The sequence below is a fragment of the Macaca fascicularis genome, chromosome 10, assembly GCF_037993035.2.
Source record: "Macaca fascicularis isolate 582-1 chromosome 10, T2T-MFA8v1.1".
Classification (NCBI taxonomy): Eukaryota; Metazoa; Chordata; class Mammalia; order Primates; family Cercopithecidae; genus Macaca; species Macaca fascicularis.
The window spans coordinates 14,639,995-14,663,759 of NC_088384.1; the positions used below are offsets into that span (position 1 = coordinate 14,639,995).

Genomic DNA, 23,765 nt, shown 5'->3' on the forward strand with positions numbered 1-23,765 from the left:
TGCGGGAGGCCCCGATTCCAGAGTCACTGGCTCAGCACAGTCATTGAAACCATCCGAACGGTGGCATTATCTAGAGAGCAGGCCCGCCTTGAAGTAGGCCGAGGTAGACTCCAGAGAACAGGGACAGAAAACCAGAAGGGCAATCAGCTAGGATTCAGTATCGAGGACCTGAGGACCCCAAAGTCCTAACAGTTTAAGGGCAAGGAGCTCCTGCAGGTATCACTGTGCAATCAAGGGATCAAACAAAGCCACTGGAAGTTCAGGCAAGATCAGCCTACCACATTCCACCCCTACCAGGTTAATAGGCGAAAAATTTAGTTGCTTAAAATAACACTTTCTGTTAACCTGAACATTTCAACATTTCATCTTCCCCCAAATGATTCATCCTCCATAAGTTAAGGATAATAAAGCTCCACTGTGCTTATATAGCTGAGGTTATTTCAGTAGGTATGACAGCTGACTTCATTTTGAGCCTTACCTGATGTGACATCACACCCACACTGGGCATGGCAGAACTGAGTTTGCTCCCATTTTTCAGATGAGAAGACTGAGGCCCCAACAGGAAGGCTCTGGAATGCAGACCTTCTGGGGCCTGGTGCAAAGCTGATTCCACAGCACCAGGACCAGATCACTGCATAGATCCATATTCAGCCCACTGTGTGGATGGGGGCTTTGATCCCTGGCAGCAATGACCCAGGAAGTGGAAAACATTCCAGCGTGGCTGGTTAGGTGAGGTTGGGAAACGCATTTCCAACTGTTCCTGACACAGAGGGGGCGCCAAGCAAATATTTGCCAAGTGGATAAAAATTTCATCATTCTTGTTGCTCAGTGTTGCAAGCTCCTGCCTCGAACACACAGGGTGGGTGGGGCAGGCCCTGGCAAAGGCCAGGATCCTGCAGTGAGTGGTTAATTATTCTAGGAGTTCAGGCTTGCAGGAGGCCGGACAGAGCTGGGGGGGAGGGTGTGTGCCTAGTTCATTCCTAACAAACTCCTGCAAAGTTAAGCTGAAGTTCTGTGAGTCCTAGAAAGGTACAGCTAGATCTCCCACCTCTGGGCAGGTCACCTCCGAGCCTGTCCATACCCAACGAGGACCGTCCCAGGAGAAAAAAAGCCCAGGGCTGGGATCAGCCTTGGTTTCCTTGCTAGAGGTTGGACTAGGGTAGGGGAAGGGCACCTAACCCAAACCCGTTGATTGAATTCCACTGCTCAAGGTTTCCCTGTGGAGCTGAGAAACATGTGGCCATCTTCCCTGAGCTTCTCACGTGTTTCTGTTCTTACTTTGATCCTGGAATCTGGAAAACCATGGCAGGCAAGATCTGCTGGAGAAACTCCTTCCCTGGAGAATTCTAACTCCAGTTAGGTTCCTCTAGCAAACTAGCTGTGTGCCCTGAGGCAAATCACTGAACCTCTCTGAGCTTGTTTTCTCACCTGTAAAATTAGTCTGTTGTGAAATAGATCATTTCACAGCACCCCCTTCTCTCTGGAAATGTACTCGAAAAGACTAGTTTCTCCTCCCTAGTTTGAAAGCTTTGAGAGGGGCTGGGACACAATTCTATTTGTCACTCTCTCTCCTCCAGGGCCAGAAGTGCAGAAGGCACTTAACAGGCTGAATAAATAAAACTCCTTTAAAACTAACGGAAAGAAACACTTGATGTTTACTCTGCACCAAGCGAAACAGTTTCTATGGATTATCTCATGTAATCCTCATACTGCTCAAAAAGGTACTCTTTTTTTTTTTTTTTCTTTTTTAAGATATGCTCTCGCTCTGTCTCCCAGGCTGGAGTGCAGTGGTGTGTATTCACAGCTCACTGCAGCCTTGACCTCCTGGACTCAAGCGATCTTCCCACCTTAGCCTCCCAAGTAGCTGTGACTACAGGCATATGCCACTCTGCCTGGCTCATCTTTTTTCTTATTTTTTTGCATACAGATGAGGTCTCACTATGTTGTCCAGGCTCGTCTTGAACTCCTGAGTTCAAGTGATCTTCCCACCTATGCCTCCCAAAGTGTTAAGGTTACAGGCATGAGTCACCATGCTGGCCAGGAAGGTACTATTGTGCCTGTTTTAAAGGTGAAGAAACGGGTCTGGGCACTATGGCTCATGCCTATAATCCCGATGCTTTGGGAGGCAGAGGTGGGCGGATCATGAGGTTCAGGAGTTTGAGACCAGCCTGGCCAACATGGTGAAACCCTGTCTCTACTAAAAATACAATAATTAGCTGGGCATGGTCATCCCAGCTGTCACCCAGTAGCTGTCATCCCAGCTACTCGGGAGGCTGAGGTAGGAGAATAGCTTGAACCTGGGAAGCAGAGGTTTCAAGGAGCTGAGATCGTGCCATTGTACTCCAGCCTGGGCAACATAGCAAGACTCTGTCTTGGGGGGCGGGGGAGGGGAGGGGGAAGAAATCAAAGCCTGCAGAGACTGGGCAGCATGTCTGAGGTCAGGCAGCCTTGTGTGGAGTGGCTGGGACCAGAAGCTAGATCAGAACCTCACATGTTTGCAGACAAACTTGTCTCCTCCAAGGGGCAGATTCCAGGAAGAAAAAATAAAGCTTGTCTAAGACCGGCCAGCAAGAGGGGAGTGTCCAAATTGCTTCATTTCCACTTCTGGGAGAAGGTGCTCATGATGGGGATTGGGCAGCCCCTCCACGTTGGGTTCCCTGTCTACGCTGTTCCTGACTGCAGTGGCCAATGGTGTTATTTGCCCCTAGAGCAGTGGTTCTTAACTGGGGGTGATTTTTGCCCCCCAGGAGACAGCTGGCCACATCTGGAGACTTTCGGTTGCCATAACTGGGCGGCGTTACTGGCATCTAGTGCAGAGGCCAGAAACGCCCTCTCTGGTCTTGTTTCCAAAGGAAGGGCCAATAAGGTATCTCCTCAGTGCTGCCTGGCAGGACGCTGCCCCTGCCTGCTGAGATGGTGCCTGGGGGCTGGGAAGGCGGGGAGGGGTGATCCAGGTCGTGATGGGCAGGGGGGAATTTGGGGCCTTCTCAGACACCGACATCCACCTCTGCACAAAGGATAAATCCAGGGCAAGGACTATGGAGCCCCTATCCTTGGGAAATGGGGAGAGATGTTCTCCTTGAGCAGAAAGAATCAAACTCCCTGGGTCCACCCACTCCGGGAATTCCAGAGACCAGCCTCCAAGTGTGCGCTTCCAGAGTTTAGAGCCAGGTTCTCCTCTAATTCAGCCCAGTCAGCCCTTCCCTAGAATATCCCAGCTGGGCTGGAACATTCCTCCTTGGCATGGCAGAGGCTCCTGTTAAGCTCTGGACCCATCTCCTTCTGGAGATGAGATGTACTATTTACCTGCTAGAAGGGCAGGTGGTGGGAGAGTAGCTTTGGGTGGGATCACAGACATGTCACAGCAAAATTCACCTTAAACAGGCCAGATGCCAGAAGGGAGAACGCCCGGGATTATGGGCTAAGGGAGAGCTTGCTAGGTGCTAGCCCAGTCACAGGAGCGGAGAGCTCTGGGGCCCCAGCACTGCTCAGAAGGCAGAGACAGGATGTCCAAGACCCTCAGGCTCCCCAGAGTGACCTTTGCTGGGCATGACAGAACCCCTGGCTCCTTAGGAAAACCAAGGCAGCCCCAGCGCTACAAAGATTTAGCACTTGGTGGTTTTATTTCTTCAAAAATAAAACAGAAAGGAGGCGGGGCCCCACCTCAGCACCAAGTGGGCAGCTCAGAGTTGCAGCCTCCCTCCTCCAGGGCTCGCCTCTGCCTTTCCTCCCACCCCCACGGGCAGCCAACAAGTCAACAGGATTCCTGGCCTTTGAGATGTCACCCAAAAGTCACCTGAGTTGAATGAAGAAACACTCTCTCGGTTAAAGCAGAGCCAGAGCTACCAGGCCAGGCATTGCTGGTGGCCAGCATCACTCGAGCTTGCCTGCATCCTGCCCAGCCTCAGTGGCTCTTCCCCCGGCCCTCTGAGATGATATCTTCGGGCCGGGCACGCATGTACCACTCCACCCAGGAGCCATCATAGATGGGCACGTCGGGCTTGCCGCAGAGGTATGCCCCTAGTGCCACGTGGCAGGCCGTGACGCCAGAGCCACATGTGGCCACCAGTGGCTTGGACAGGTCCACCTTCTTCTCCTGGAACAGATGGCGGATCTCCTCAGGGCTCTTCTCCAGCCCCTCCTGGGTCAGGAAGTCTGTGAAGGGGATGTTCACGGTACCCGGGATGTGGCCAGGTTCAATGCCTACAGCAGGGGAGCAGGGAGGAGGCGACAAATAGAAGGGTGCTATGAATGGTGCCTCGTATTTGTGGTGCCCGAGATATTGAGATCATGCTGTGCAAGCATGGTGCTAAATCCTTTCTATCCACCATCTCATTTAATTGTCACAACCATAAAACTCGAGCACTGTTTAGAGGAGTCCCCATTTTATACACGGTGATACTGACGTTAAGTACCACCTAAGGCTAATGCATCTACCAAATTGCTGACTGAACTTTGAACCTAAGAATTGGCCCCCAAGGTTTCCTGACTATACACCCTAGGGACAGCAAAGCAATAAACAAGACCCCTGCCTAGCTAGAACGTGCAGCACCTGCAGGCAAGGAGTTTTAATCTGGCAGGGCAGACAGGCAACTGAATACTTACAAGCATAATGGGTATTCCAAAAATGCCCTACTGGGTGGCCTGGGGCATGTCAAAAAAAAATAACACCAGTAGTAGCAATAGCTGATACTATTACTGAGACAGGGTCTCATTCTGTTGCCCAGGCTGAAGTGCAGTGGCATAATCATGGCTCACTGCAGCCTCAACCTCCTAGGCTCAAGCAATCCTCCTGCCTCAGCTTCCTCCTGAGGGGCTGGGACTACTACAGGCACATGCCACCATGCTCAGCTAATTTGTTTTTTTTCTTTCTTTTTTTTTGTTTTGAGACGGAGTTTTGCTCTTGTCGCCCAGGCTGGAGTGCCGTGGCACGATCTTGGCTCACTGCAGCCTCCACTTCCTGGGTTCAAGTGATTCTCTTGCCTCAGCCTCCCGAGTAGCTGGGATTACAGGCTAATTTTGTATTTTTGGTAGAGACGGGGTTTTACCATGTTGACCAGGGTGGTCTCGAACTCCTGACTTCAGGTGATCCACCTGCCTTGGCCTCCCAAAGTGCTGGGATTACAGGCGTGAACCACCGCGCCTGGCCTAATTTGGTTTTTATAGACATGGGTTCTCACTATATTGCTCAGGATGGTCTTGAATTCCTGGCCTCAAGCAATCCTTCTGCCTCGGCCTCCCAAAGTTCTGGGAATATAGGAGCTTTGCCTGGCCAATAGCTGATGTTACTGAATGCTTACTTTGTGCCACGCACTGTTTGGAGATGGTCAGCTATTGTTTCTCCTTTAATACACCCCAAAATTCTCTGGGAAAGAAATGATTATCCTCTTTTGTACAGATGAAGAGAATGAAGTACAAAGACTAGCTTGTGCAAGCTAGCAGAGGGCAAGGAGGAGTAAACCCAGGCAAGTCTATGCCTCCCACCATCATGCCACACTGGCTGGGGGCTCAGCGGGTGGAGGAAGTTTCTCTGAGAATGCCCCGAAGGATGAGCAGGATTCAGTCACATAAAGGGGTCTGGGTGGATGGAGGCCTAGAGCATCCCGGGCAAAGGGAATCTGAGAGGCGAAGTAACCACCTGTTGCTCGGAGGGGTTTTAGGTCATTGTAGAGAAAGCCCAGACAGTGAGGAGGCAGAGGCCCAAAGGGGAAGCCAAAGGGGATGGAAACGCCTTAGCAGGCCTGGAGTTAAGACTTGAGGGCTTTGACCTGACTGCAGGGGGAACTCAGGTTTCTATGTTTACTTTTTTACTATTACTCTTTCTCTCTCCTCTCCTCTCCTCTCCTCTCCTCTCCTCTCCTCTCCTCTCCTCTCCTCTCCTCTCCTCTCCTCTCCTCTCCTCTCCTCTCCTCTCTCCTCTCTCTCTCTCTCTCTCTCTCTCTCTCTCTCTCTCTCTCTCTCTTTCTTTCTTTCTTTCTTTCTTTCTTTCTTTCTTTCTTTCTTTCTTTTTCTTTCTTTCTTTCTTTCGAAGGGGCTTGCCATCATGTCCAGGATGCTCTTGAACTTCTGGGCTCAAGGGATCCTCCCACTTCAGCTTGCCATCATGTCCAGGATGATCTTGAACTTCTGGGCTCAAGGGATCCTCCCACTTCAGCCTTCCAAAGTGTGAGAATTATAGGTAGGAGTTACCTTGCCCAACCTAGATTTCCATTTTTAAAAGATCATTTTGATTGTAGCAGAAAGAATGGGATGGGATGCCTGGCGCGGTGGCTCACGCCTGTAATCCCAGCACTCTGGGAGGCCGAGGCGGGAGGATCACGAGGTCAGGAGATCGAGACCATCCTGGCTAACACGGTGACTAGGCGTGTATCACCTCCCATTCTATAGATGAGCCAGTACGACTGAGATGTGTTAGGCACCTTCTTGTGTGCAGCACACTTGTGCATGAAAACCCGGAGCCGAGCGCTTTACACACTTGCTGTCCTTGCCCCTACCATGTCTTTATGCTCTGGGTTACTGCTCCCAGTCTACACAGGCAGAAGCTGCGGTTCAGAGATGAGATGACCCATCATGTGTCACAAAGCCCACGTAAATGTGGCACCACCAGCTAGCTCCCCTGTGCTGCTCAGCCTCCTGGGGCTGAGATGGAGAACCCAACAGGATCAAGGTGGTGCTCTCATTAGGCGGAACCACACGAAACTGACACCTGTGTAGGTTCAAAAATGGTTGGATATCAGCTGTTTCCTATGGTTCTGATAACATCAACATTGCTTTGCAGGATTCCATGTGACAGGGACCTTCTGAATTCACCAGACCTCTCTGGCACATGGACTCTGTGCCAGGTACTGAGCTAATCTTCAGGATGCATTAAGAGCAGGGACAGTCCTTGCCCTCAGGCCATCCAAAACAATGCTGGTGAGCCCAAGCGGCTCCAAACCCAATCTGTAGGCCTGGTAATGCTATTCAGAGAGTTCCCTCAGGGCAGTGGTCAGTTTCTTGCACTCTTGAAGGCACAAGAGAAAGGGCTGGGGAGTTCCTGGTTGCTCCCGAGTCTGAATCCTGACTGGGTTGTTTCTTGAGACACTGGGCAAGGCTCCATTTCCTCCTCTGTACAATGACAGTATATACTTACACGGGATGTTTGAAAGACTCACACCAGTGTGACCACTGACCAGTCTGCTTTGTGGGGACCCCTCCCCGCATTATATAGAACTTACCCACAGGCTTCTTGCCTGAGGAAATCCAGCCCACAGGCAGAAGGGTCTGCCCTACCCACTTCTGTTTACTCCCCCTTCCGCCCTCAGCTCTCCAAGCTTTGGTCCCTGGGAGAGACTTCCTCTTATGCAGCCCCCGACGCTGCCCTCATTCCACCATCCTCAGGGGCATGGGCAGCCCTGATGAGGACCATCCCTCTGGGGCTTTCTCTCACACTGGGGCCTGCTCCCCAACATTCCACAGTGACCCCCCACACCTCACTCACAGTTCGAGGGAAAGCTGTTTGGGCAACCAGCGTTCCCAAGGAGCCAGGGAGAGTCACTGGCCAAAGCCCAGGAGGGGTGTGGCCAGTATTATTGCTCTGCTTAACAAACGAAGTCACCCAGGCAAGTGGAAGTCAAATCTCCTTCCCCATCTCATGCAGTGGCCTTTGAAGGCGAGGTCAGGCTGAGGGGCAGGGTCACCTGAGCCCAGGAGGTTGGGGTTGCAGTGAGCCATGATTGTGCCACTGCACTCCAGCCTGGGGGATAGAGCCAGACCCTGTGGAAAGAAGGAAAGGGAAGGCAAAAGGGGAAAGGAGGGAAGGGAAAGAAAAAGGAAATGAAAGAAAGATAAATTAAAAAAATAAAAGAAAGGTCAAGTCCAGGAAAATGCTCAGGACACAGGCCATGCCCCCGACTACCTCCCGTCCCCTTCTCCCGCGTTACCGTCTCGGGGCTCGGGCTCTTTGCCGCGGAATCTGCCGGCGGCTCGGGAGTCCACCACCTGGAAGCGCCGGGATTCTAGGTTCTCCCTGATCTCCTCATAGGTCTTGATGAAGGCGGGGTCGAGCTGAGCGCGGAACTCGGCGGGAGCAGGGTAGCTCTTGCCGGAGCTGAGAGGGAAGTTCTGGCGCAGCCAGTGGCAGAGGCCGCCGTCAAGCAGTGACACCGCGCGGTGGCCGAAGGCGCGGAACATCCACCAGACTCGCGGGGCGGAGTAGAGGCCCTGGTCACTGGCGTCGTAGATCACGACGTGGGTGGTCGCGCCCACGCCCAGGCGGCCCGCGTAGTCTGCGAAATGCTGGGCGCTGGGCAGCATGTGGTCGTAGGGCGAGGTGCGGTCGCTGCACTGGTCGATGTCGAAGAAGGCGGCGCCCGGGATGTGGCGCTCCTCGAACTCGCGTCGCGCATCGCGCCCCAGCTTCGGCAGGTACCAGGAGGCGTCCAGCAGCTGCAGGGGCTGCCCAGCGCGCGGGGTCTGCAGCGCCTCCACCACCCACTGCGCCGACACCAGCGCGCGGAAGAGCTGTGGCGGAGCCATGGTGGCGACACTCGGACTACGGGCCTGGGCGACAGGGAGGATGTCAGGAGGGAAGCAAGGAGAGGCTGCCGATGGGGCTGGGGCTGGGGCTGGAGCATGGGCGAGGGCCGGCGCGGGAGGTGGGGCCCGTGCAGGGCAGAGTCCAGAGAATGCAGAAACCAGCGGTGGTGAACCCGGGCACAGAGGTGGGTAGCCAGGGGCCTCCCTCTGCCAGGCTTCATATAAACACAAGCTCCGAGTGACCCAATGACCATGACCTCATGGAGAGCCCCAGGATGCGCCCCTCACCTCCACCTGCTGGGCAGGAGTGTGGGTGGAGGTATCCTAGGGCAAGGCTCTGCTGGCTTCAAGGCACAAGCAGGGGCAAAGTCTCCACTCCTTTCTAAGATGCAGCTCGGCTTTATTTGCAACCAAGTCCCAAATGGAAGTCATTCATTCACTCATCAAACATTTATATTGGCCACCTAATAGGAACAGTAGCTGGAATTTACTGAGTTCTTGCTGGGCACCACTAAATCCTAACAATATCCTAGAACAATGCCTGACATAGTAGACTCTCCAGTATGTGTTGAATGAGGGATCTTAAGAAGCTTGGTATATTATTGTCACCGTTTCAAGGAGGACACTCAGGCTCACTGAAGGGCACTAACCTGGCCTCGTGCAGTGGCTCATGCCTGTAATCCCAGCACTTTGGGAGGTCAAGGCGGGTGGATCACCTGAGGTCAGGAGTTTGAGACCAGCCTGGCCAGCATCGTGAAACCTCATCTCTACTAAAAATACAAAAAATTGGCCGGGCGTGGTGGCTCAAGCCTGTAATCACAGCACTTTGGGAGGCCGAGATGGGCAGATCATGAGGTCAGGAGATCGAGACCATCCTGGCTAACACGGTGAAACCCCGTCTCTACTAAAAAATACAAAAAAAAAAACAAAAAACAAAAAACAAACTAGCTGGGCGAGGTGGCGGGTGCCTGTAGTCCCAGTTACTCGGGAGGCTGAGGCAGGAGAATGGCGTAAACCTGGGAGGCGGAGCTGGAGTGAGCTGAGATCCGGCCACTGCACTCCAGCCTGGGCGACAGAGCGAGATTCCGTCTCAAAAAAAAAAAAAAAAAAAAAACAAAAAAATACAAAAAATTAGCCGGGCTTAGTGGCGGGCATCTGTAATCCCAGCTACTCAGGAGGCTGAGGCAGGAGAACTGCTTGAACCCAGGAGGCGAAGGTTGCAGTGAGCTGAGATCGCGCCATTGCAATCCAGCCTGGGGGACAAGAGCGAAACTCTGTCTCAAAAACAAAAAACAAAAAAGAAAAAGTGCACTAACCTGACCCGGTGGTGCCAGGCTTCTCAGTAGGCAGTCAGTCCGGCACCAGAATCCGGACTTCTCAGCCACACACTCTGTGCAGGCTCCGGGAGTCTGGTGAGGCCAGGTTTTGTCTGTCCAGCCTGGGCTCTCTCTGGCCCTTAGAGCAGCAGCAACAGTGATTTCGAACCTCCCTCCCTCTCCTCTCCATCTTTCCTGCACGCCACAGACTGACAGTGTACCAGCTCGCCAGCCCGCTATGCCGGGCCAGCCCACAGCCTTCCTGGGTGTAGACTCCCCAAACACTTTAAGCCCTTCATGCTGGGAAGCCACCACTGCGCAGGTGAGAGGAAAGGGCCCCTTCTGCCAGGCAGAGGCTGAGCCCCCACCAGGGCACATGGCTGGGTGTGTGGAGTAAGGGCTGCAGGTCAGCCCTCACTTATCCCCTGTGTGAGGTCCAACCTTGACACCCATTGCAGGCAGTCCTGCCGGTGAAATGAAGGGGGCAGGTAGAGAACAACATCTGTGGACTGAGTGCCTCTGTGGGCCAGGTCACATGTTAGGCACCGAAGCCTTGGGCAGGTATTAGGATGCCTGCTTTATGAATGAGGCCACTGGCAATTAGAAGAATAAGTGCCCTGCCTGTGGTCACAGAAGGCAGCCTCAGGATTGGCAGCCAGAATCTGACCTCCTCAGGCTGGACTTCCCCTGCCCCAGGTGCCACGATGACTAGGGCCTAATGAGTTCTAGGGTGACACCCCGTGCCCATCCCCACAGTCTCGCGGCAGCTGGCTTTTAGGAACCCACTTCACCCATGCAGTCAGGCCCTGTGTGGGACACTGAGCCCTCTTGCCTTTGCCAAGCCCTGGGGGTAAAAATCAGGCTGCAGGCAAGAGACAGTGAAATTGAGGACAGTTTAGAATTCAGTGTTGAGCACAGAGGGCCCCTGTGTCAGCCTGGGGTGGCAGCAGAAGAGGTGGGAAGGCTTCCTGGAGTAGGAGGAAGTCCAGACTAATCTGACTTTTCCAGGGGCCCAGGAAGGCTCAGCATGGTCTTTAGAGTAGGGAGGCTGCCAAGGGATCTTTGGCTAAGGGGCAATCCCCATTATTTGCGTTACGTCTCAGCTAGGGGGCGCTGTGCTGGCAGCTGCTGCAGGTTCCTTCCTGAGGAACCCTATTGTGGGAACCACAGCAGCCCTGGTGTATCCCCCAACACTGTCCCCCATTCTTGAGGATCCTTGTTTCCCTCACCCAATCATCCATTTAGAGTAGAAAGAGCCCTGGCTTGGGAGCCAGAGAGCCCCCAAAATCAATGTAAACCCCACTCCACTGCTTAACTGGTTGTGTGACAGTGGCTGTGTAGGGTCTCTGGGTAGTTTCTGTTCCTTATAATGGAGCTTCCCACCTCCACCTCTTAGAGCCAAGATTAAACAATAAAGGTAGAGGGGCAACCGTCATGCATTACATCTGGCTGGTTTTAATAATCATTAAAAACGGTTTAGGCCGGGCGTGGTGGCTCACACCTGTAATCCCAGCACTTTGGGAGGACAAGGCGGGCAGATAATGAGGTCAGGAGTTCGAGACCAGCCTGACCAACATGGTGAAACCCCATCTCTACTAAAAATACAAAAATTAGCTCGGCATGGTGGCATGAGCCTGTAGTCCCAGCTACCCGGAAGGCTGAGGCAGGAGAATCGCTTGAACCTGGGAGGCAGAGGTTGCAGTGAGCCGAGATCGCACCACTGCACTTCAGCCCAGGTGACAGACTGAGACTCCATCTCAAAATAATAATAGTATTGCATTATTTCTTCCATTACTCTCATTGGTGGCCCTGGAACTGACAGCAGCAAATCTAAAATCTTAGAATTTCAGGGCTTGGTGGGACTTCAGAGATCTGAGGTCAACCTGCCCCAGTCTCCCTGCTTGATTGGCACTTCTCACAAAGGACTGTGGGCCATAAAGGAGGGTGTGAGGGCAGGCTGTGGGTGTCAGGGAGGGGTAGAAACCAGGTGCCTGTGTGATTCAGGAGCCAGGATCACCATAGGTGGGGGTGCCCTGGGAGTGGAGGACCCTAGGACATAACCACCCCAGGCTCATGTCAGGAGGGTACACAGCTGCACTGAGGCAAGCGTGAGTAGCAGGCTGGATCCAGGGTACCCATTGAGGAGCAGAGCTTGGGCACTCCTCTAGGACCTCCCTACCTGGTCCCTCCTGCCCACCCCCTCCCCCAACCACCAGACACTAGTTTTTGAGGATTGCTGTGAGCATTTTAGAACAAAACCTTTTTTTAAAAAGGGGGATGAGGCCAGGGATGGTGGCTCATGCCTGTTAACTCAGCACTTTGGGAGGCTGAGATGGGCAGATCGCTTGAGCCCAGGAGTTCAAGACCAGTCTGGACAACATGGCGAAACTGCATCTCTACCAAAAATTTAAAAATTAGCCAGGCATGGCGGCACATGCCTGTGGTCCCACCTACTTGGGAGGCTAAGGTGGGAGGATCGCTTGAGCCTGGGAGGTGGAGGTTGCAGTGAGCTAAGATGGGGCCACTGCACTCCAGTCTGGGCCACAGAACCACAGCCTGTCTCAAAAAACAAAACAAAACAAAACAAAAGGTCGGAGTTGGGGAACAAGGAAAGCGTTCCAGGCTAGCCTCTGCAAAAGCTAGGGAGGAGCAATGGAGTCCCCCACGGTGAGCTTTTCAGGAATTTTGCCAACTGGTTGTTAAACACAGCTATTATTAAAAATTGAATTACATCAACTTATGATTACATGGTCTAAGTTAAAAACAAGCAATTTTTTTAGAAGCACGAGGCTTCAGGGAAGAGCCAGGTAAGCAAAGGCAACGGGTACTACGTGGGCTTCAGACCAGGATCAGACCCGGCCTGGCCTCAACTCTGGGTGTGTCCTCCAGCAACTCGCTCTGCCGCTCTCTCCTGTCTTAGTAAGTTTCTGGCCTACTCCTCAGTTATTGTGGGAACTAAGTCACACCACGGGAGAACCCAGCAAAGTGCCACACCAAGCAGGCCTTGACAACGTTAGTTCCTTTCACTCACTAACAAGCTATTGGCTAGTGGCTCTTTCTGGGGCCTCTGGGTCACCGGGGTCTCGTCTCCCTGTCCTCCTCTCTCTCTCCCACCCTCTCTGGTGGTACCAGGCCACCCCACCTCCACCCAAGGCTCCCCACCCGTCACTCGCCACGACCCCACCCGGCAGGCCGCCCCAAGCGGACAGTCACCCTTAGTGCCAACGTAGCGGCGCGACTTCTCTCCTAGACTGCGCCCCCTCTTCCGCCCAGGTCCCGCGCGGGAGCCCCGCGCCGCGCACCCCCAAAGAGCTACTCCCTCCCGCTCCGGAAAGGCAAGCCGTCACGCCGCGGCAGTTACCAGGATCTCGGACTCCTGGCTTCCCGGCTCCGCCATGGCCCCTGCAGCACGGCGCCCCCTCCCCGCGCCCGCAGCTGTCCCCTCCTCCAGCCACCAACCTGCAGCTGGCCAAAGGGAGGAGACTCCGGCACAGCCCACCGCCGCAGCCACTCGGAGCCGCTGCTGCCCGCGCCTTCCACAGGCCGGGCCGTGGGGGGACGCCCGCTCCGCCTAGCCCGGGCCCGCGCCACCCCCGCGCCACCCGGCGTCCCCCTCAGACCCCCGCGGGTCCCGAAGGCTCTGCACGCGAGGGTGGCGGGTGCGGGCGCTGAGCGGCGGCGCGGGGGCGGCACGGGGTGGCGGCGGGCGGAGCAGGGTCCCCCCTCTGGCGGCGGCGCGGTGGTGCGCGCCGCCCGGGGAGCTGCGGCCGGGGGTTTGAACCGGCCAACTTCTCCAGCGGGCCAGGGCGAGCGCCGGCGCGGCGTCTGGGGCGAGTGAGTGCGGGGCGGGGGCGGCGGCTGGGCGCCTGGGCCGCCGGCCGGGCCACCTGCTGCCCGGGGAAGGATAGGGTTGCGAGAGTGGGACGGGGTGCCCCGGGAACCTCTGAACCACCTAGGGCAGAGGGCAGTGAGCCGCGGGCCGGACTTGGGCACTCTGGAGGCGGGCGAGCTCGGGCTGCCTGGGGAGGCCGCAGGCGATGGCCTGTGCGCGGCCCGCGGAGCTTCCTCGCCGTGCGCCCACCCCCTCTGCCTTGGAAGGAAAGGGGATTATAAGCCCAAGATGCCATCGCCCCCCATCCCGGGCATGTTTTCACTGCTCTTTCCTGGCGGGATCGAGTACTGTAGCTTCTAGGAGCCAGACCCCTGTCCCAGGAAGCACCCCTATCTGGAGTCCTCGGAAACTCTTGCCCCACCCGCTTCTGCGCTGGGCCCCCGGGCCCGCTGGGAGGGGCGGGGCCGGCTTTCCAGAGGGAATCTGCAAACTTATCCCGCTGCACGCCACAGCCCCGCTGGCTTGCAGTAAACAAGGAACCCGGGGGAGTGCGGAGTGAGAAAGAGCTTCTCCCAGGCGTCACCCTACTGCACACACCGACTTCCTCACGCCTGTCTCTCTTTCCTGGTTCCCACCCGTGCCAGGTGACACGCAGAGCTGAAGCCATGGTTCATCAGGTGCTCTACCGGGCGCTGGTCTCTACCAAGTGGCTGGCGGAGTCCATCAGGACTGGCAAGCTGGGGCCCGGCCTGAGGGTGCTGGACGCGTCCTGGTACTCACCAGGCACCCGAGAGGCCCGCAAGGAGTACCTCGAGCGCCACGTACCCGGCGCCTCTTTCTTTGACATAGAGGAGTGCCGGGACACAGCGTCGCCTTACGAGATGATGCTGCCCAGCGAGGCTGGCTTCGCCGACTATGTGGGCCGCCTGGGCATCAGCAACCACACGCACGTGGTGGTGTATGATGGCGACCACCTGGGCAGCTTCTATGCTCCCCGGGTCTGGTGGATGTTCCGTGTGTTTGGCCACCGCACCGTATCAGTGCTCAATGGTGGCTTCCGGAACTGGCTGAAGGAGGGCCACCCGGTGACATCCGAGCCCTCACGCCCAGAACCGGCCGTTTTCAAAGCCACACTGGACCGCTCCCTGCTCAAGAACTACGAGCAGGTGCTGGAGAACCTTGAATCTAAGAGGTTCCAGCTGGTGGATTCACGGTCTCAAGGGCGGTTCCTGGGCACCGAGCCGGAGCCGGATGCAGTAGGTAGGTGTCCCAGTGCTGGGTGGTCCCTGGGGAATATTGCCCCGTGGAAGGATAGGGAGTAAGGATGACTAGGACCCTCTCCAGGGTCCGTCCCATGGCTTCAATCCTCCCATGTAGGCCTCAGTCTTTCCATCGATAAAACCAGAAGGTGGAGACAAACCTAAGGCTTTTTCAGCTTGGATGCACAAGGACCCAAGAATGTGTCTCCATAGCCATGTGCTAAGAAGCCATCTAGCATCTGTGTGGAGTGACATCAGCAGAAGTCACTGGTGACATGTCCACCACCTCCACTCCCAGGCACCAGCTGCCCCACATGTGCTAGGATATACCTAAGGGTGTCATGCCCCTGAGCCAGCATTTGCATTGCTGTACAGAAACCTCCCACGGACATTTCCAGCTTCTCCAGGCCTCTCTTGTCCCACAGAAACCCTTACAGACATCAACAGTGTCCCTCCCCCAGGATCCCCCTCTCCCCAGAGCTAGCTTTCCTGGGGCCCCTGACTGGTGTTTGCAAAGGCCGGGTTCCCTAACCTTTCCAGGTAGCTGCAGCCTGTCTGCAGAGCTGTAACAGCAGCTGCCATTTCATGCCAGACACTTGGTACCGCATTATCTCAGCGAACAAAGCTCAATGCCCCTGTTTTGGCGGCAGGGGGTTGGGGAGACTGATGCCAGGACATTAAGTCACTTGCTCAGTTAAGTGGTGGAAGCCGGGATTCAAACCCAATGCTGCCTTGTTTCAAACCAGGGCTATAAACCCGGATGCGCCCCGTGCTGCCCTACCCCTACTTCCCAGGGCTAGGAGGGTGTCCCCTCTGCTAGTTGCCCCAGGAAGGCGACTCAGAAGTTCCCCTCCTGTGGAAGGGAAGGCCAGGTGGATTGGAGGCTGAGGGCTTGAGGGCTGTTTCTAGAACTCAGGAGAGGAAATGCTGAGTTCTTGAACCTCCTAACCAGAGAGAACCTCAGAGGTCTTCCCTTTTCTAGATGCAGGACTGGAGTCTCGCTGCCATCACTCCTGCTGAGTGCCCTCCAGCCCCTGCCTGGCCATCTCCAGGAGCAGGGTCCTCTCTTGTCCTCTGGGCACCTCCTTGGTGGGTCTTTCCTCAATCAGGGCTCCTCTACAGAATCTAACTCATGTGCAACATTTTGCCGGACTTGTTGAAAAACATCTCTTCCGGTCTGTACCTCCCACAGAGAGAATTCTGGGAAAACTGTTTTGCACACTCTTAGAGCTGGAGGGCCTGAAAGGTGACCTCATCTGACAGAGGGGAGACTGAGGTGCACAGGGGCAAGGCCGTGTAGCTAGTGACAGAGCCAGGACAGCAAGGTCTCTGCCCTTTCCAGCGCAGCTTTTCCAGGCCCCATATTTTTCTTGCCTGCTTGCTCTCTGAAGGTCTGGAGTTGAAGATTCAAGTTCATTTGGCACCTCCCAGAGAATCCCAGCTGGGAACGCCTGCAGCCCTCTCCTGGCCTTGGTTCAAGATACCTCTTCTCCTTGGGATTTAAGCTGTCACTGGGGGAGGATCAGTGGAATTGGTTCTCTTGCTGCTTCCCAGCCTGCCCTGAAGCAACCTAGGAAATAAATGGAAGGGACAGGTTGGAGGTACCAGGCCCAATGTCCTCATCCATTTTACAGATAAGGAAACTGAGGCTCAGAGGAGGAAAATGGCCTGCAGTGGGTAATGCCTCCTGAAGGCCCAGGATGCTGAAGTTCCTCCTCTGTGATCCTGTTCCCACCTCCTCCAGTTTCCCTCAGGAGCACCAGGGAACATAGATTCTCATTTCAGTTCAGCCACTCCTCCTTGGGGTGACCTCAGTCCAGTTGCTTGGCCTCTCTGGGTTTCCTTATCATAAAATGAGAAGAGTCACGACAGCCCTACCCACATGAGTATGCATTTGTTTAAACGTAGAAGTGGCGGCCGGGCGTGGTGGCTCACCCCTGTAATCCCAGCATTTTGGGGGACCGAGATGGGCGGATCACGAGGTCAGGAGTTCGAGACCAGCCTGACCATGGTGAAACCCCATCTTTACTAAAAATAAAAAAATTAGCCAGGCGTGGTGGTGCGCACCTGTAATCCCAGCTACTTGGGAGGCTGAGGCAGGAGAATGCTTGAACCCGGGAGGTGGAGGTTGCAGTGAGCCGAGATCGCGCCCTGCACTCCAGCCTGGGCAACAGAGCAAGACTCCATCTCAAAACAAAAAGAAAAAAAATGTAACAGTGGCTGGAAAGGGATTTTGAGAAGGGTAAGGAACAATACAAAACCTGGCAGGTGTGGCATTTCCCCCCCAACTCCCTCCTCCAAGAGGCTTTGCTGACCTGCCATACAGGATATTTTGGGGACACAAAGGCACGTGAGGTTCTGCCAAGTTTATGGTTCCCAGCTTGATGTGGGATCGAGGAGGTACGCTATAGCTTCAGCGGTCCAGGTGTAACACACAGGGGCATGGGGGTGGCAGGCCTGTGGGATCAGGCCTTGGGCCTGATCATCTCTGGAAGAAATGGCCCCAAATGGAGCGGGAAGCAGAGCCTAGACACCTGGCAGCCACTTCCTGCCCACCTTAGGCAAGCACCTTCCTCTTTGACTGTAGTTTTGTCCTTCCACAAGCCCTTAGTCCTGGAGTCAGCCAGATGTGAGGTTCCATCCAGGTGTGATACCGATGCGTAGCCTCAGGCTAGTGCCTTCGCTGACTGTTCTTCATGAAAGGAGCACTGCTCACCTGAGAGGAGGGCTGGAGGAAGCGAGAGAGGCAGAGTAGGAGTTTATCCAGCCCAGTTTCTTTATCAAGTTAATTTTCTTTGCCTCCCTTGGAGGGAGTGAGGGTGAAGAAGGGAGAAGGGTATCGACCCCCTAATGAGCACTTTTATTTACAGAACCCTTTTTACATAGTCTCTTCTGGACACCTGCAGCAGCCCTGCAAGGGGAGGCAGGCAGGGGTAGGGTAGGCTTGGTCTCACTTTGTGGGTGGGGACAGGGAAAGGGCTTCTCTGTTAAGGCAAAGTGGCTGAGACTTGACCCCAAGTTGCCAGGCTTCAAGGTGGGGCTGTTTCCCAAGGCTACTGCTGTGGGTGGGGTGAGCTGTAAGCAAACCCAGGGGCTGAGGGAAAGGTCACAGCTCCACGGTGTGGCTTCCAGGCTGCTGTATGGGACTGAAAATCCACTCTGCGTGTCTCTCCCTCCCAGGGCTGGGAGCTGGGCTGAGGGAGCGGGGAGGGTGCGGGGCTGCCTCCTCCTGGCCAGAGTTAAGGGGTTGCCTTCTGGGGCTGCCTGCTCTGGATTCCTTAGTGAAAGCAGAAAGGGCCACACCCCTTTTCTTGGCCTTAAAAATCCACACCTACCAGCGGCCTGAGGGATGTGAACTCCAGTAGTTGAGCATAAGAGGTCATCTCATCCATTCCCCGCCTCAGTCTCCTTTTCCAGGGAGGCTCAGGGTGGTCAAAGAACACAGGCGTTGGGGACTGACCAATCAGACTTCACTTACCTTTGCTGTGTGTCCTGGGGCAAGTGACCTTACCTCTCTGAGCCTGGGCTCCCCAGCATTGCTGAGAGAATAATCTCCCCTGCTTTGTGAGGATTGAGGAGGATAACGTTCTTGAGAGCACCAGCCGTCAAGTGCCTGGTGCCACAGGTTATGGGAATGGGGGGATGCCTGCTGGGGGCAGGGAGAGCCAGAAGCCTTCAGCTAGACTTGGGAAGAGAAGCATGGGAGCCTCTGCTTTCCAGCCCAACCTGCCTTTCCACCAACTGGCTGTTCTTGAAAGTTCTCTGGCCCAGGTTCATCTCAGCCCTTCCCACAGTTCATTTAAATGCCCCAGACAGGCCCTGAGCTCCCCTCGCTTCACCCCGTCCAGCTGGCCCAGTGTGGGAGGCCCGCTCTACAGAAACTCCCTGACTTCATCTTTACTCAGAAGAGGTGCCCTTTATGTAATCAGAGGAACACAGTGGGGCTGTGTCATCAGGTTTGGGGGCAACAAAACAAAACAGGATTCAACCCTTTGTACTTTCAAATGCACTTCAATGCAGCCCACTGCCTGGATGTGGAAACATTTTAAAGCTGGGTTTCTTGAGAAAGAATACCCTCGATGCCAGCGGATCTGTTGTTCCTCATTGGAAGGGTGGGTGCACATCTTAGATTCGAGTTTCCAGGCAAAACAGATGAAATACAACAGGAAGAAATGTTCTAATTTTATACATTACATTCAATCAAACTTTCTTTTTTAATTCATTATTATTTTATTTTTGAGACAGAGTCTTGCTCTATCACCCAGGCTGGAGTGGCGTGATCACAGCTCACTGCAGCCTCCTAGGCTCAAGTGATCCTCCTACCTCAGCCTCTCAAGTAGCTGGGACTACAGGTGCATGCCACCACGCCTGGCTCATTTTTATTTTTTATTTTTTTTCTATAGAGATACGGTCTTGCTATGTTACCCAACTCCTGGGCTCAAGGAATCCTTCCATCTGGGCCTCCCAAAGTGCTGGGATTACAGATGTGAGCCACCATGCCTGGCCTTTCTTATTTATTTTCAGGCTATTCAAATGAAACAGTGGGAGTGGAGAAGGAAGAAAGAAATCTGTAACTGGTGATCAGTTGATTGTAAACACCACTGCCAATCAAACTCGACTTGTACTAATAGATTTTGGAATCCGCTTTGGCCCCAGGATGAAAGGAGCAGGACGTAACTGGAATGATGACATACCGAATCATGTGCCTGCCAGGGTCACTGGGTTCTTTTAGCTGCAGTAGTTACACTTCCCCACACACCTTTGAGGTAGGTGGGGTTTACTTTTTTTTTTTTTTTTTTTTTTTGAGACGGAGTCTCACTCTTGCTGTCTAGGCTGGAGTGAAATGGGGCGATCTTGGCTCACTGCAACCTCCGCCTCCCAGATTCAAGCGTTTCTCCTCCCTCAGCCTCCCAAGTAGCTGGGATTACAGGTGTCTGCCACCATCCCCGGCTATTTTTTTATATCTTTAGTAGAGATGGGGTTTCACCATGTTGACCAGGCTGGTCTTGAACTGACGTCGGCCTCCCAAAGTGCTGGGACTACAGGCGTGAGCCACCGCACCCTGCCTAGGTGGGGTTTTCTCCCCGTTCTGCAGGAGGGAGACTGAGGCTTGGAGGTTCAGGGCCTGCTTGGCTGTACACAGCCCCAGTATGTGCCTTGGCCACATTAGTCAGATCCTTCCCCTCCCACTCCTGCCACCCTGTTCCTGCCCTGTCCCATAATCCAGGTTGAATGGGGTGGGGATCTGGGGAGCAAGGAGGGCTCAGAGAGCTGGAGATAGGCCTATGTCAGGCCAAAGTGCAGATTGGGCACTGGGAGTGGGGCCAGCCACGGAGCCCCCACCCCCGCCAGGGTGTGGGCTGCTTGAGGAAGAGAGGAGTGGCCTGGGGCATGTGTGGGATTGGCCTGTGGCCTCACCTTGTTGGTGGCACCAGCTCTGGCCGTGGCCTGTTCCCCTTTGTCCCAATTCCTGACTCTTTTGAAGCCAGATTTGGCTGAGGGCCCTCACTGGGTACTGAGACAGTTCCAGAAAGGACCCTAGAGCCAGCCTAGTCCCTCCACTCTGCTTCCATCCAAGTTCTTGGAGGGGACCAAAAAGGCCCACACTGTCCCTGTTCTCCCCCTACACCCTCCGTAGGTGGTGAAGTGGCCGGGGGTGCAGCATGGCAGCGTGGGTGGGCCAACCTCCAAAGCCAGCACTTTCCCTGTGCCATCCGCTCCGTGCAGCAGCCTGTACCCAGTGGGTACTCTCATTTCCATTTTTCCTATGGAGAAACTGAGGCTCAGAGAGCTGACATAACTTGCTCAAGGTGGGATTTGACCTTACGTCTGACACCAGGTCACTTGCTCTTTCTGCAACTGTGTGCTTCACAGAAAACCAGAGGCCCCGATGTGATCCTGGGTCTGCCTTCATCTTTCTGTGTGGCCTTAGGTGAGCCGTGTTGTTTTGCAAAGCCTCAGGGGATTCATCTGTAAAATGAGGGGACATATCTGATTGGTTATGTGGTTATCTATTTAGCATCTTTCTTGTTAGACTGGAATCTCCCAGAGGGCCTGGCTGTGTCTCTCCCTTTCACCGCTGTGTTCTCAGCACATAGCATTTGCGATAAGTTGTCCCATTTGCTCTTCTCAACATCGCTGTGAGATAGGTATGTACCACTGAGCCCATTTTACAGATGAGAAAACTGAGGTTCAGAGAAGTGAAATGATTTGCCCAAGGTAAAGGTTAGTGGAGCTGAGACTCATGCCGCTGTCCTCTCAAGCAGATGTGCTTTTGGGCATCTCGACTTTAATACAGGTGTTAGGGGAGGAGGTGCAGGCGTCTTGAGTCATGAGAAATGATAGTAGGTGGGGCTGGGAATAAATTGAGCTCCAAGCAGAGCAAAGATGTGATTTTTATTTGCAAAGCTATCTATCCTTCCAGCTACAGCTGATTGAATCCTCCAGGCTCCATTAGTCCCCACCCCTCATACATCCCCTAACCTGTGTCCTCTGCCCTGCCCAGGACTGGACTCGGGCCATATCCGTGGCTCTGTCAACATGCCTTTCATGGACTTCCTGACTGAGGATGGCTTCGAGAAGAGCGCAGAAGAGCTCCGTGCTCTGTTCCAGACCAAGAAGGTGGATCTCTCGCAGCCTCTCATTGCCACGTGCCGCAAGGGAGTCACTGCCTGCCATGTGGCTCTGGCTGCCTACCTCTGCGGCAAGCCTGATGTGGCCGTGTACGATGGCTCCTGGTCCGAGTGGTTTCGCCGGGCCCCCCCAGAGAGCCGTGTGTCCCAGGGAAAGTCTGAGAAGGCCTGAGCCGTGACGTCTCCTGCTTACTGTATAACTGCGGCTGGTTTAGTAACCCCATGACTTGCAGCCGGTTCATACCTCTTAGGTGAAGGAGATTGATGTGTTTTTAGAATTGCTGTGCAAGGCTCACCCTCTCTCTGTCAACACTGGAATAAACTTTGCCTTTTCTGAGTAGTTTGCCTGCCTCTCCTTGGGTTCCATCCTTGCCCCCAAACTTCCATCTCTTTCAAACTCTGGAGACTCCACCAAGGACAGAGACCACCATAGCCCCTCCGGCTGTGGAAGCCATACCGAGGACACCGCTTTCACTCAGTTTTGGCAGAAACAGCCTCCTGCTGTCCCATGTCAGGTGAACTCTGTCCCAGAGCACACTGGGTCCTACCAGGAAGACAGGTGGAAGGGGAACCAGAAAGCCAGAGAGCTGAAGCCCCAGCTGCTGTAGCCCCAGCCTCCTGGGGAGGGGTGGGGGGACAGGTGGCTTTGCCAGTATGTCCATAGAGGTGTCACACGGCCCCGGGGCCTCTCAGGCCATGCTCAGGAGCAGGTGAAAGGATGGTGGCTTCTGTCTGGAGCACCCTTCCTGGCCCAGAGTAAGGCCCCCTGGGGAGCAGTGGAGGGAGGAGCTGGAGAAAGCTTTGGCCCTGGGACAAGGTCCAGGTTCTGGCAGGTGAATCAGGAAGTCACAGTAGAAGAAAGCAACCTGGTAGCTTGGCCCCATGTGGCTGGATTTCGAGTTTCCCAGAAAGAGTCTTGGCCCTCCTTTGGGGTTGCAAGAAGAATTCTGAGCCCCACCTACTGCGGACTCCCGGCTCCCCACTATCCAGCCTTCCCAGTGAAGGCAGGATCCTGGAGGGCCGGAGACCAAGTCTGTCCTTGGCTTGGCACTGGGGCAAATAGGTGCTCAGGAGATGCTGAGGAGGTTGGCTTTGGGGCTGGCAGGTGGGGTGACGGGGCTGAATGCTGAGGCTGGTGGGATCTGTAGTGGAGGGACTGGTAGTCTGGAGGGTTGACCCCTCTCACTTCCATGCCACTAACAAAACAGTCCTCTTCCCATCTCACATATGGCTCAGACCCTACTGTGGAAAGAAGAAGCAAATATACATAGTATGTCAGATGGCAATAAAGTCCAATGGTAGAAAAGGTCGGAAAGAGCAGTAGGGAGTGTGGGGTGGGCTGGGATGCTTTTTAAGAAAAGGTGGTCTGGGAAGGCGAGCAGAGTCTTGAAGGAGGTGAAGAGGCAAGCCATGTAGATATGTGGGGGAAGGAAGTTGCAGGAGAGGAGAGGGAACAGCCAGTGCAAAGGCCCGGAGGAGGGACTGTTCTTGGTGTGCCCCCCAAACAGCAGAGCCTGGCATGGCAGGGACCCAGGGAGCACTTGGGAAAGTGGGAGGAGCAGAGGTCAGAGAAGAAGGTTGGACACGTTGGGTAGGGCCTTGTAGACAAAAGGGAGGAGGTCAGCTTTTACTGTGGTTGAGCTACTGGAAGGTTTTGATTAGGGGGTGACATATGATCTAACACATAGGTCTTAACAGGATTGCGGGGCTGTTGAGTGAGAAAAGACTGTCAGAGAATATGGTGAACTCCAGGGTGGTCCCCATATTATCTGCCCCCTCATGTTCATGCCCTGTGTGGCCCTCTCCCTGTCACTGTGGGTGGGACCCGTGACTTGCTTTTAACCAGCAGCCTATGGCAAAGGTGACAGATGCCACTTCTGTGATTATGGTACACAATATTGTAATATCCCATCTTACAAGAGAACCCTCTCTTTGCTGGCTTTGATGAAGTCAGTGTCATGCTGGGGGGCCCAGATAGCAAAGAACTGAGGATGGCCTCTGGCTGACACTCAGCGAAAGCCTGAGACCCTCAGTGTAACAGACTGCAAGGAACTGATCCTCCCACGGCCACATACGCTTGGAAGCATATTCTTCCCCAGCGCAACCTCAGATGAGACTGCAGCCCTGGCCAATACTTGGATCATAGCCTGCTAAAACCCCAACACAGAGAACTCAGCTAAGCCATGAGTAGACCCCTGATCCAAAGAAA

At 54.5% G+C, this 23,765-nt stretch overlaps 2 protein-coding genes across 7 annotated transcripts; one reads left to right on the forward strand and one right to left on the reverse strand.

Moving 5' to 3' along the window:
* Positions 1–3,604: 3,604 nt before the first annotated feature.
* On the reverse strand, positions 3,605–13,325 carry MPST (mercaptopyruvate sulfurtransferase). Of its 6 annotated transcripts, XR_012418773.1 has the most exons (5): positions 13,195–13,300; positions 8,806–8,981; positions 7,923–8,541; positions 7,481–7,755; positions 3,605–4,203 (listed from the first exon to the last, which is right to left on the reverse strand). XR_012418773.1 is itself a non-coding variant. In XM_065522170.2 (4 exons), exons 3-4 carry the CDS (start codon positions 8,515–8,517, stop codon positions 3,905–3,907), a joined length of 894 nt encoding a protein of 297 aa, XP_065378242.1. In that variant the 5' UTR covers positions 8,518–8,541; positions 8,806–8,981; positions 13,195–13,300; the 3' UTR covers positions 3,605–3,904. The 6 variants fall into 6 exon arrangements, 3 of the variants coding, with proteins under 3 accessions (XP_065378242.1, XP_045219637.2, XP_045219636.2); XR_012418772.1 differs by lacking the exon at positions 8,806–8,981 and having other exon boundaries at positions 13,293–13,325; XR_010578353.2 differs by lacking the exon at positions 8,806–8,981.
* A 294-nt stretch (positions 13,326–13,619) lies between these two features.
* TST (thiosulfate sulfurtransferase) lies at positions 13,620–21,894 on the forward strand. The gene is made up of 3 exons (XM_005567392.4): positions 13,620–13,667; positions 14,310–14,925; positions 21,430–21,894. The coding sequence occupies exons 2-3, from the start codon at positions 14,331–14,333 to the stop codon at positions 21,726–21,728; spliced, it is 894 nt and encodes a 297-aa protein (XP_005567449.1). The 5' UTR covers positions 13,620–13,667; positions 14,310–14,330; the 3' UTR covers positions 21,729–21,894.
* Positions 21,895–23,765: the final 1,871 nt, after the last annotated feature.

Coding starts and splice junctions, on each gene's coding strand:
- TST (XM_005567392.4), top strand. CDS start 14,331: ATGGTTCATCAGGTGCTCTACCGGGCGCTGGTCTCTACCAAGTGGCTG. Junction 14,926..21,429: donor GCCGGAGCCGGATGCAGTAG/GTAGGTGTCCCA, acceptor TGCCCTGCCCAG/GACTGGACTCGGGCCATATC.
- MPST (XM_045363701.3), bottom strand. CDS start 13,230: ATGGCGGAGCCGGGAAGCCAGGAGTCCGAGATCCTG. Junction 8,542..13,194: donor GCCAGGAGTCCGAGATCCTG/GTAACTGCCGCG, acceptor CCTGTCGCCCAG/GCCCGTAGTCCGAGTGTCGC. Junction 4,204..7,922: donor AGAGCCCGAGCCCCGAGACG/GTAACGCGGGAG, acceptor CCCCTGCTGTAG/GCATTGAACCTGGCCACATC.